The 13,447-nt window shown below is 45.4% G+C and overlaps 1 protein-coding gene across 1 annotated transcript in view; it reads right to left on the bottom strand.

Moving 5' to 3' along the window:
* The window catches only part of AFDN (afadin, adherens junction formation factor), a 142,530-nt gene extending 129,615 nt beyond the window's left edge, over nt 1-12,915 (bottom strand). The window contains 1 exon segment of the mRNA XM_086708319.1: nt 12,581-12,915. Coding sequence (XP_086564445.1) covers nt 12,581-12,685 — 105 coding nt within the window. The 5' untranslated portion in view covers nt 12,686-12,915.
* Nucleotides 12,916-13,447: the final 532 nt, after the last annotated feature.

Genomic DNA, 13,447 nt, shown 5'->3' with positions numbered 1-13,447 from the left:
CAGTTATCAGAATAACCTAGGTAGCTTTCAAAAACTGTATTCCTGACAGCCAAATGGCTGGTTAAGAAATATGATTCAGTAATAGAAATGCAAATAATTAATAAACACAGATAAACAAACATACACGCACACTTCAAGCATTTTCCAAATATTCTAAAACACGCATACCACTCTCATAAAAAAACCAAGTATTTTTAAACATATAATCTTACTACAGTGAAGTAAATGCATAAACTACTTCTAAAACTATGTTTTCAAGAATATATTTCAAAAATAAACCACAAAAAAACATCACAAATGTTTTCTAACGCTTTCCCAGATTGGCTGGTCTTAATTTTACCGTCCTTGATATTCCCAAGATAACAATTTTCTGAAGGTAATAAGAAAATAATTTTTAAAAACTGAAATCAGCAAATTTAGTACAAAAACACATTAACTATACCAAGAACTCAACAAGGCCACCTTTGCCAAACTTGAATTAAAAACACATTTTTAAATAGTTGAGGTCCTAAACGTTAACTGTAAAAACACTGTCCATGGTACCCCTGGCAAGCTCCACATCTTGAATAAGCAGAAGCTTAGTTGATCGACAAAGGAATTATTCACAAATTCACTTATTCAGCAAATAGGATTTCTTATCTGTATTTTATTACCCTGATAAATTAAAACAATATGTATACTAATAAATACATTTCATTAAGTGGTCAAAAATAATTATAATCAAAATAATTTAGTCATGCTTTTTATAAAAAGGAAATGGTCACCAAAAAATCAAAATGAATTTACACCTAGCAGTAAGTTAATAACACGATATATCTGTTGCAAAACGAGTTGCCACCCAGTAAATAAATTAATCTTGGGGCGCCTGGGTGGCGCAGTCGGTTAAGCGTCCGACTTCAGCCAGGTCATGATCTCGCGGTCCGTGAGTTCGAGCCCCGCGTCAGGCTCTGGGCTGATGGCTCAGAGCCTGGAGCCTGTTTCCGATTCTGTGTCTCCCTCTCTCTCTGCCCCTCCCCCGTTCATGCTCTGTCTCTCTCTGTCCCAAAAATAAATAAACGTTGAAAAAAAAAAAAAAAAATTAAAAAATAAAAAATAAATTAATCTTCAGTGTTGGTAATCTTAAACATAAATTCAATATTCTAATATTGTTTTTACCACACGCATTTTTTAAAAGTCATACACTTACATATTACTTGAAAGTCTGAAAATTCCGTATTGTGCGTGGCAGGTTTTAGAATATGATTACTATCTCTCTGTGCTTGTAAGCTTATCTGTATCTCAGGAAATACACTAAAACTAAGGGAAAACAGTAGTAAAGAAACATCCTTACCGAGTCAATGGTTGGCATGATTCAGACTTCGAATGTGGGAAGGAGAGGAAGAAAGGACACACGAGCGCCAGAAGACAGAAGCCCACACTGAGCAACCCATCCGCCCACCCTAAAACTTGGAATACGTTAGCCCGCGCTGTTCTCTGAACCGGGAACTGACCTGTGGGTGGGAGTGGCCTGTAGCTCAGTCATGGGATGGTATTTTCAATAACAAAAACGTAAATTCTGGCATCTTATTACTGACAAGTAAAAATTAAAATAGGTACTCACATAGAAAACAATCAGATATATAAGAACTGCAAAAAAAAATACATGTGGAAATCCACCCTTCCATCATACTGAGCGACATTCACATTTTAAATGAGACGTATGTTAATTTTAGAGCCATAGTTGGAAAATACCATGAATGTTTACCGTGAAGGCTTTAACATCTACCTTCAAATACAATCCAAAATTCAAATACAAACCAAAATCCCTAAGACTAAGTATTGTAGGGCAGAGCTCACAAACCACAGTCTAGGAGTCCCCGGGCTTCCCTCAGATCCCTTCCAGTCAACCACAGAGTCAAAACGTGTTCACGTGAATCCCGTATTTAGCATCAGCCGCTGTCACTGTGTCGGCACCTGTGCTAATGCTCAAAGCAACGACGGGTCAGACTGATGGCCCCTTAGCACAAATCAAGGCAGCAGCATCGAACTGTACTAAGTCAATGAATTTGTCATGGCTATGAATTCACACTTCAAAAACGGGGGTGCGGTTTCACTGACGAGTGTCTTTGATAAAACAGAAAAAAATGACTAATTTTATGAACATCTGACTCCCGAGCACACGTTGGTTCAATAACCTGTGCCCCACGCCAGGAAAAACTCTCCGTGGGCCACACCCCAAGTGTCATGGAGCTCTCAAGAAAGAGCACCTGTGACCTGCCCAAGTCGTGAGCAGACCGAGCCCATTTTTCCACGGGCTCGCGCTTTCACGTGCCAACGGTGACCGACGAGCCGCATCTACAGGGGCCTGCGCGTCTGGCAAGCACTTCCTCACACGTGGACGAGCAGGCCTGGCCCTTCAAGGGCTGCCAACTATAAAATCTGAGCTTTGGTAGGAAGTTGACATTTTTCTGATCCACAGTAGTATTAACAAATGTGATATTTTGATACTGTTTAAAGAAATGTGTCAACACTCAGAAAATCCACCCAAGTCAGCGAACCAGTATTTCCTAAACGGTCAATGCGCGACAACAAAACCATGCGTGGGTAAAAGATGCATTCAAAGAACAAGACAGACAAACTCTAATGTAATAGAACATAAAAAATATTTTCAAAGGATCTTGCAAAGAAGAATTAGCAGCAGAAATTGAAATACTTAGGCTGAAACCAAAAACCTTCATATAACTGATTCTCTTATCACCCATGTCTCTTAAAAACAGTCACCCCAAAAGTCACCCCAAGTTTTTGCCAATACAAAAATTCATTAAAGTGAAAATGTAATGTAGCCTAAAAGCTCATTAGAAAGCTCACGTAAAATCACGGTCTAGAAGTCGGCTGCACTCAGAAAGTCATCAGATAATACATAAAAATAACATGTTTGAAAGACATCTTCCCCATGCACAGGCTTTATACCAAACACGTACACAGAAGTCACACGGTTTAAGAATACAATGGTTTTTAAATATTTGACTGTAACCGACAGTATTTGCATTTTTGCTCCCACCTCATTTTCTCAACATATGGAACCAGATTCAAAGCAACGGGAAAAATGGACAATCTGAAGTCTCAGCACCAAAACCGTGACTGATAACAGGGCACAAAAAGAAATTATAAGTCAAATTTTATTGGTTCTCTCATAAAAATCAGGAAATGAAAAGAATAATAAGTAGGTCACCATGGAAAGTACCACTCATAGCAAACAAGAGTACAGAGAAAGTACTTACAAGGAACAACAGTTTACATTTGGAAAAAGCAAAAATCTAATCTTCTATTAGCAAAACACGTACGGAATCAAGCAACGGAGAACAATAAGCTACAATTCTGAACATAACAAGCTAGCTGGGCTGCTCCGAACCAATAAACACCCAAACAAGACTAACGAATGAGCATTTTTTCATGGGTCTTCATTTTAGGAGTCAAACCGTCTTTTACTACATAAACAGTAAGACTCTCAGATGAAATTTTAGAAAGCAAGACAAGACTTCTACCCGTCATGCCCTTGTCACCACGGATGGTGAGAAGCTACACTCAGCAGCGCTCTGCCCCCTGGCGGTGTGCTTCTGGCTCCCAAAATGGAGGATGGCTTCAAAAACACAAAGAAAGGGGCGCCTGGGTGGCTCAGGCGTGGAGCATCCGACTGCAGCTCAGGTCGTGATCTCGTGGCCCGGGAGTTCGAGTCCTGCGTCGGGCTCTGTGCCGACAGCTTGGAGCCTGGAGCCTGCTGCGGATTCGGTGTCTCCCTCTCGCTCTCTGCCCCTCCCCCACTCACGCTCTGTCTCTGTCTCTCAAAAATGAATAAATATTTAAAAAAATTAGAAAACACAAAGAAAATATCTGATATTCTATAAAAATGGTCTTGTCCATTCTGCCTAGGTCAACTGGGCACTAGCAGCAATAATAAACTTAAGGAAGTCTGAAACGTCAGAAAATGAAAAAAGTTTAAGCAAATTCATCTCGTTCACACCTAGAGTTAACGCAGACAACTCCAGTTTACTCCTCTTGCCCTGGCAGAATTATTATCCACGTATGTTCCATATGGTTCTCTCTTAACGATAATGCCACGACAACATTTAAAAAGCAACTCCCAGGGGCGCCTGGGTGGCGCAGTCGGTTAAGCGTCCGACTTCAGCCAGGTCACGATCTAGCGGTCCGCGAGTTCGAGCCCCGCGTCGGGCTCTGGCCTGATGGCTCAGAGCCTGGAGCCTGTTTCCGATTCTGTGTCTCCCTCTCTCTCTGCCCCTCCCCCGTTCATGCTCTGTCTCTCTCTGTCCCAAAAATAAATAAACGTTGAAAAAAAAAATTAAAAAAAAAAAAAAAAAAAAAAAAAAAAAAAAGCAACTCCCAGCATGGAGGAAACGTACTTCAATATAATAAAGGCCACATATAACATACCCACAACTAATATCCTTAACTGTGAAAAGCTAAAAGTTTTTCTTCTAAGATCAGGAACGAAACGAGGACGCGCACTCTCTCCATTTTTAGTCATCATACTATTTGAATCCTATTGGAATAAATGTATTTGGTAAAGTTGCAGGACACAAATATAGAAACAACTGTTGCCATTTCTATGCACCATTAATGGACTTCAAAAGAGAGATTAAGAAAGCAATCCCAGGCACAATTGCACCAAAAATAATAAAATACCTAGGTATAAATTTAGGCAAGGAGGAGAAAGACCTATACACTTAGAGCTACAGACGCCGATGAGGAGAAAGACCTATACACTTATAACTACAGACGCTGATGAAAGAAACGAAAGACAACACAAATGAAAAGATAGATCATGCCCACTGGTTGGAAGAATATTCTTCCAATGGAAGGGTTCCCAACCTGAGGGAAGAATATGGTTAAAACGTCCATACTACCCAAAGCAATCTATAGATTCAATGCAATCCCTATCAAAACACTCAAGGTATTTTTCACAAAACTAGAATAATTCTTAAATGTCTCTGGAACCACCAAAGACCCCAAACAGTCAAAGCAATCTTGAGAAGGAAGAACGAGACTGGAGGTATCATGCTCCCTGGTTTCAAACTACACCTATGAAGCTGCCAAAACAGTATGGCACTGGCACAAAAACAGACACACAAATCAATGGAACAGAACAGAGAATTCAGAAATAAACCCACATTTATACAGCCGATTAATCTTCACCAAAGGAAAAAGAATTATACAACCCAGAAAAAACAGTCTCTTCAATAAATGGTGTTGGGAAAACTGCACAACTACATACCAAAAAATGAAACCGGACCACTTTCTTTTACTATATACAAAAATAAACTCAAAATGGATCAATAAAAACTTATCTATAAGATGGGAGACTATAAAACTCCTGTAAGAAAACTCAGGCAGTAAATTCTTGGACACTGGTCTGAGCAATATCTTTTTGGATTTGTTTCTTCAGACAAGGACAACAAAAGCAAAAATAAATGAATAAAACTACATCAAATTAAAAAGATTCGGCAAAGCAAAGGAAACCATCAAAAAAAAGGGGGGGTAATGTACACAATGGGAGAAAATACTTGCAAACCACATATCACATATATCCAAACGAAGAGTTCACACAATGCAATAGTGAAAAAAAAAAATCAATTAAAAAATAGGCAGAGATTTTTTTTTATCTGGGGGCACCTGGGTGGCTCAGTCGGTTAAGGGTCCGACTCTTGATTTCAGCTCAGGTCATGATCCTGATCAGGGTCTGTGAGTTCGAGCCCCATATCGGGCTCTGCGTGGCCAGCACAGCGGCCAGCGCCGACCCTGATTAGGATATTTTCTCTCTCCTCTCTGCCCCTCCCCACTCACGCACTCTCTCTCTCTCAAAATAAATAAATAAACATTTTTAAAAAATGGGCAGAAATTGTGAATGGACATTTTTCAAAAGAAGACATACAGAAGGCCAACACGTGCATGAAAAGATGCTCAACATTAGTCCTCATCAGGAAAATGCAAACCAGAACCCCAAGAAGCTACACTTCACACCTGTTAGGGTGGCTGTTACCCAAGAGACAAGAAATAACAGCTGTTGGTGAGGATGCGGAGAAGAGGGACCCCTCGTGCACTGTTGGTGGGAATGCAAAGTGGTGCAGCCACTGTGGAAAACAGTACGGAGGTTCCTCAAAAATTTTTAAATAGAACTACCCACCATACAACCCAGCAACTCCACTTCTGGGTATTTATCCAAAGAAAACCAAGAGACTAATTCAAAAAGATACAGGCACCCCTCTGTTCACTGTAGTCTTATTTACTATAGCCCAGATACGGAAGCAACTTCAGTGGTCATCAATGTATGAATTTGAATAAAGATGTGGTATACATACACCATGGATTATTACTCGGCCATTAAAAAAAAAAAAATCTTGCCATTTACAACAACATGGATAGACCTAGAGAGTATTATGCTAAGTAAGTCAGAGAAAGACAAATACCACATGACTCCACTTATGTGAAATCTGAAAAGCATTAACACCACCAATGACAACAAAAATAGAAATAGACTCAAAGATACATAAAATAATTGTCAGAGGGGAGAGGGGGTGGAGGAAGGACAAAAAAGGGAAGCAGAGTGAAAGGTACAAACTTCCATTTACAAGATAAATACGACCTGGAGATATCACGTACAACGTAGGGACTTTAGTTAATAACATGTAACAACTCTGAACGGTGACAGATGGTAGCCAGATTTATTGTGGAATCTCCTCCTAATGTCCGTAAATGGGTATGAATGCTGTATCACTATGTTGTATACCTGAAACTAATAATGTCGTATGGCAACTGCATTTTCATCACTCTCACTCACTCACACACACACACACACACACACACACACACACACACCACAGTAAAGCAGCTGTGTGTAAACGAACGTAAAAACATGACCATGCAACCAAGTGCAACAGAAGTTCACATCATTTTCTGTAGGCCACCAATGTAATTTTCTTTGACACCAAATTTTTTTTTGAACAAAAGTACAGAAATCTTGGCTACTTTCCAGTCACAGTAAGCTACTCAATTTCAGTTCCTCTAAATAATTTCATTCATGACACACACCTGTAAACTTGCAAGTATGAAACTTCAAATTATCCTTACGTTCTGGAATCAACTATCAGGAAAATATCTTCAACGTGGGCTATTTCACCTTAAAAAGTACATTCACTTTCTAAGTTAAATTATAACACAATTTTGGTCAATCACATATGCCAAAATGCTGAGTGAAGTTTCACATTTGTATTGTTGCTAGAACCAAACCTCGACCAGATGACCGAGACGGGCAAAGGAAAGCCCTCACGAAACCCCTCACTAGCCCGCGGCCTGCTCGATTCAGCCCCGAGGCAGGACTGGAAATGTTAAGAAAAGCTTCTGCTCATTCACAGTAGTGCATAAAGACAGTCCAGCTTTGACAACATGCCCACACCTGCCATCAGCTCATACATACAGGGATCCTAGCCAGAAGCCCACCGATGGATTCTCATCTCAGGTCCGCCAGCCCTCAGTGGCAGCTAACAGGCGGGGGGTGCACCCCGACCTGGCTGATGGGTCTGGGAGATGTGGCCGAACTGCTTAGAATCTAACTCAAGTGTAGGTCAATTTCTCAGCTCTCTCCTAGGCTTCTTCAAGGTGAATGAGCATATCCTAACTACAATCGGCCAGGAAAATAACAGGAACGGCAAACTTTTGAACAAAAATCAACAGAATTTACCTAACCTGAAAATAATTTTCAGTTATTCAAGAGATCGGTTTAGCTTTATGTACCATGAGTAGTATTCATATCCATTTCATTTACAATAAAGGAAAACAGATGTACATCACGATAACTGCTAGGATTACTTATTAGCATTTTCTGACTTCATACCTAAGCTCAAGTCTGGTAAAACTGTTTATAAACAGAATAACCAATGCCTAGTAATAACGTTTTGCACACAACTGCTTGATTAAATCCTTAACGACATAACCCCAAGCCTCCTCTGCAGCTTCCCACCAACTTGGTACATACCCTGACCGTCTGTGACTCTGACTCTTTCAAGAACACAGCAGAGCCACTTCCACTGCTGTGCTATTAACCACAACCAAAACTTGACAGTTCTAGAAAAGACCAGTTACAACGGTTACCTGCCATTAAGTCTATAAACTGCAGAAATTAAAATTAGTTTTCATCGGCAAGAGGAGAGCAAATTGAAGCTGGTCTCGATGCGGTTTCAATTTAAGATGTGAGACAATGTGAGACAAGGGTTTCACCTCAGACTGACCGGCTCACACCCATACGGACGTAAAACTCAACCAGTTATTACACGAAATAAAGGTTAAAAAAAAAAAAAAAAGGTTACAACCACCACTGAGTTCCAAGTCAAAAAAAAAAGACAGAGATGCCTATAAATACTACAAACACATCATTGGCCACTGCCTGTATCATTATGTATTAGTCACCAAAAAAAGGGATCTTCTGAAGTATCAATGTTCAACAGCCCAACTGCTGTTTTCAAAACAGTCTCAAATATAGTTCAGGGGTATGATGCAGCATAGTTACAACCTAAGTACTAGTCTGGAACATAGAGGGAGCTATAAATTATGCAACTTATCACTACTTCCTACTCCACCTCTGCTGACAAACCAGAAGTTGTTTTTTACACACACCTCTGGGTAACATGAATCACCGCGTTCCTTCTCCAGATTAACCAGAATATTAAAATATAACACATTCACCTTCAACAAAGCACATGTGGGTGTCTGTGCAAATTCTAGATTATTTTTTCCCATCGGGGCAAAAAGAAGACAATGAGCTCAATAAATTATTTTTAAAAAACTGACTTTAAGAACTACCTCACGAAGTAAAATGGTCCACCGCCTAGAAGAGTTTTTGCATTTAGGTGTAACCTTTATGCAAAAGAGAAACATGTGAAAAGATAAATCTTTAAAAGCCTAACAAATACATTTCAGATGTATTTTAAGGCGCATATGCCCCATGTTTGGTCAGGAGCAAAGGTGTGTCCGGAAAGGACGCCGTATTCACCGTTGCTTTTCCACAAGAGTAAATTTCTAAGCTCTTGCTCTCGTGAAATCAGGAAGAGAAACACAAACCAAGGGCTATGAGGACAAGACTGGGATGAGTTAAACAAGAGAACGCCACAAACCAGAGGGAGACCTTTGGGGAACCAGAGAAGCCCTCTCCCGCGAAGGCAGAAGTGAAGATTGGCAAGAAGTGTTCTCCCATGACAAATAGTAAGAAATCGCGAAAAGAAAGCAAGCCTCAATATTAAGAAAAGAACAGGACTAAAAAGCTTTAAGACTTTATTAGGAGCCATAGTTTTCCACAGGAATCAAGACCGTAATTCAACTTAACACCAATCTCCTAGTGATAAAATATCAACGTTAAGTTTAGATCGACTCTCGTTTTAAAATTCCGAAAGAATCTAGGAGCCAAGTGAGGAAGGGGTTGAAAAATACGCGGTAAGATAGAACCTGCTTTTTGTGTGGAAGTTCTCCTTTTACACATAAATGTGAATCTGAAAGAAAAAAGTAAACTTATCAACCAGGTTGATTTTAAAATTTTTTTTTTTTTTTTCAACGTTTATTTATTTTTGGGACAGAGAGAGAGACAGAGCATGAACGGGGGAGGGGCAGAGAGAGAGGGAGACACAGAATCGGAAACAGGCTCCAGGCTCCGAGCCATCAGCCCAGAGCCCGACGCGGGGCTCGAACTCACGGACCGCGAGATCGTGACCTGGCTGAAGTCGGACGCTTAACCGACTGCGCCACCCAGGCGCCCCCCAACCAGGTTGATTTTAGAACATACTCAGATTTTCTTAAAAAGTAATGTAATCCAAACACCAAGTTTATCATCTTACTAAACACAGAAGCCACAGAATTATCAGTGATTATCAGGATTGCCTGAAATCACCAGTCACAGATGATTAACACAGTTATACAATTTGATAACAAATACTGATCGCTGTACCCTCCTCCCCAAAAAGGAAACAAAAGAAAATAAACCACAACTATACTCTCCTATCCATACATGGAAAGATTATCCAAATATTTAAATATAAGGAGGCTTAAACTGCATTGTTAAAGTCAAATTCTGGAGTAAATCTGCCTAACATTTATTGAAAATAACAAAGGCCTAGATCATGCTTACATTCTTGTAGAAAACTAAGGAAAATGACTTGTGATGGCCAAATAGAGTAACAATTCATCATCAGATGGTACAAACTTCTAGACATGAGTTTAGATACAGCAATGTAAACCCGTGAGCCTTGAAATATTGGTTTAGAGAAATACTAACATGAAGGTTTACCTGCGTCATAATGAAAAACACAACATGTTAAATGTGAAAGTCAACTTCCAAGGCCAGAATAAATTTAATAGTATGCAAAGATTCCCCAAAAAACTTAATATTAAGCATGAACGAGGTTCTAGAGAATGAAAAAACTAATATAAATAACACAAAGACATTTTTAAAAGCCAATCTACTTTGTTATGAAAAGCTTTCCCATATAATTCTGGAGAATCATTTCTAAAAAGAGATCAAGCATAAGTGGGGAGAAAAAACTAACTGAAATTCACGACCGTGATCCAAAATAGTCCTTCAAATTTGCTTTGCTTCAAGACACTTACAGAGGCACTTTTCACCCTCAGAGTAACCATGGAAAATAAAAAGTACCTCTCCAAATGACAGGCCAGTTATAGTAACTACTAACATCTCTAAGAGAATAGGGAAGAAGTTTCGAGTGAGTGCTTAAAAATGGAATTTTTTGAAACCAATTAACTATAATCTGTTTCCGGTTTAGATTTTTTAAAATGCCAACTCAATTCAAAAGCTCAAACAGTAAACTGAAATATCTATTACTAAACTGAAAAACTATTCCTTTTCTCAACCAGACTTGGGAAATCTCTAAAAAACACAATCATAAATAGATTCATTCATACAGAAAAACAAAACAACCACGTTCCAAGAAAATACTTTACATCCGAATTTTTTTTAACCAGAGAGAAGAAAAATGAATCCATTGTTCTCAAAGACAACATCGTACTAAAAGTCAAATTACTGCCCGTCCGTCGCCTTTCAGAAGACGTGCTGGTAAGTCTACGAATGAACACGAGTACGTGTTACCAGTTTGCCTCCTAGGACCTAAGTGAAAATCGTTGGAGAGGATGAGCTGTGAATCAGGAGTAACTTGTCAGCGTTGAAACTGGCAACCGAAGCTAACAATGCGTATTAATATTCAAGTAAGTACTGAGATGAATGGCTCTGCCCAGCGAGGCGGAAGAAATCCTTCCCCCCGCAGGCAAGACCAAGAGGTTGAACACGAAAACGTCAACGTTACTCAAACGGACGAACTGGAGTCTGGCGGCAGGAGAGGATGCTCACGACAATGTCCACATCTGCCCACTCGATGCGTGCCTGAAGGCTGGTGTGGGGGCAAATGACACCGACTCTGAAGTGGCTGTCGGAGCCGATCAAGACTAGGTGCTGGGGAAACAGTCCCCCGGGAGTGCCGGCGTCCGGTGCAAGGTGCACCGCACGACTACGCCCGGGCTCCGCACTCGCCCGCAAGCGTTCGCCTCCACCCTAACCCGCACGACCCCTCCGGTCCCGGCAGAGCGGGCCTCGAAGCCAGCCCGCAAAAACCCTGGAAAGCCTCGCAGCCGCTCGGCCATAAACAACTGCCATTGTCCTAGGCCAGGAGCGAGTGTGACTTCCTCCTCCTCCCCGGAGCACGCCCAGGGCTGGGCGCCCCCCGGCGAGGCCCGGGAGCCGCCGAGCGACCCTGCCCGGCCCCGCCCCCGCCCCGCCGGGTCACCGCGGACGCCCGCCCCGGCCCGGCGGGGGGAGGGGCGCTCCGGCTTCAACCTGGGAGGCCGGCGACGAATGGGAGAAAACCTTTCTTTCCAAGGGAGTTCCATTCCGGGCCGCGTTATCAGCAAATGCGCACGATTAGAACTTTCCTGATATTTACTTTACTCTCGCGGCTGGCAACCCCCGAGTTTGCAAACCCACTGGAGCAAAACACCGCCGGTCACATGCTCGCCCGAGTGACAAAGGTCCGCGTTACCCACAGCCCGGAGCGCCGCGGACCCCGCGCCGCAGTCAGGGGGAAACGCGGTGAAGTCACGCCCGCCTCCCGCCGCAGGGCCTCTCGGCCCGCGACCCCCGCGCCCGGCCCGCGACCCCCGCCCAACCGCGACCCCCAGAGCCCGGCCCGCGACCCCCGCGTTCTGCCCGCCGACCCCGCCCCCGGCCCCGCCCCCCGGCCCCCAACCCCCGGCCGGGCCCGCGACCGCGCCCCCGGGTCCCCGCGGGGCACGCGACCCCCCGCCCCCCGCGGCACAGGTGACGACGCCGAGCCCGCGCCCGGCCCCGCGCGGGGATCCCCCCCCGCCCCCCGCCACCACCCGGGCCCCGGGGCGCAGAGTGGGGCCCGGGGGCGGGGTCGGCGGCGGGCGGGGGGGGGGCCCCCCCGCGGGGGCGCCGCCGGGGCTCGGGGAGCGCGGCGGCCTGAGGGGCTCGGCGGAGGGGGAGGGGCGGCCCCGGGAGGGGAAGGACGCTCACCTCGGTGGGCTGGCTGATCTCGAACAGGTCCAGCCGGTTGGCGTTCCAGTGGTGGATGATGTCGGCCAGCTTCCGCCGCTCCTCGTCGCGGCCGCCCGCCGACATCCTCCCGGCCGCGCTCCTCGGCCCGCGCCGCCGCGGGGGTCGGGGCCGGGCCGGGTGGGACCGCGCGCGCCCACAGGTCCGCGGGCCCGGCCGCCCCGCGCTCGGCCGCCTCCGCCCGGCCGCCCCGCGGGCTCCGCAGCCTCCTCGGGCTCCCGGGCTCCTCGGCCGCCTCGGCCGCCTCAGCCGGCCCGCCCCGCGTCAGCCCCGCCGGCCGGTGTGCGCCCGAGCGCCCGCACACGCCGCCCGCGCGCCCCGCCCCGCCCCGCCCGCCGTGCGCGCCCCCGCGCCCGCGTGCCCGCCCCCGCGCGCCCGCGCCGCCGCACCTCGGGCGGCCTCCGCTAGGTGCTGCTGCGCCGGCCGCCGACAGGCCGCCGCGCGCCGGGCCGCCTCACCTCCTGCGCGCCGGGGCGGGGCGGGGCCGGGGCCGGGGCCGGGGCGGGGGTCGAGGGGCGGGCGGGGCGGGGCGGGGCTCGGACGGGGGGGCGGGGTTCGGACGCTGCTGGGTTCCGATGGCGCTGGTTTGCCGGGTGCCGGGTTCCGACGCGGCTGGGTTGGAACGCGTCGGTCTGGGTTCCGACGGTGCTGGGCTGGAGGGTGCCGGACTGCGGGGATGCTGGGTTTGCAGGGTTCTGGGTTCTGACGGGCGGGGCTGGGTTCGGAGGGTGCTAGGTTCGAACAGGTGGGGCTGGGTTCCGACAATTTGGGTTTGCAGGGTGCTGGGTTCCGACGGGCGGGGCTGGGCTCCGAGGGGTGGTGCCGGGT

This window comes from Puma concolor, chromosome B2, assembly GCF_028749965.1.
Source record: "Puma concolor isolate L17-30 chromosome B2, mPumCon1.1.hap2, whole genome shotgun sequence".
In the NCBI taxonomy this organism is placed as follows: Eukaryota; Metazoa; Chordata; class Mammalia; order Carnivora; family Felidae; genus Puma; species Puma concolor.
Note: the sequence above shows the minus strand (reverse complement) of the source record. Positions and strands in the feature narration are given on the sequence as shown.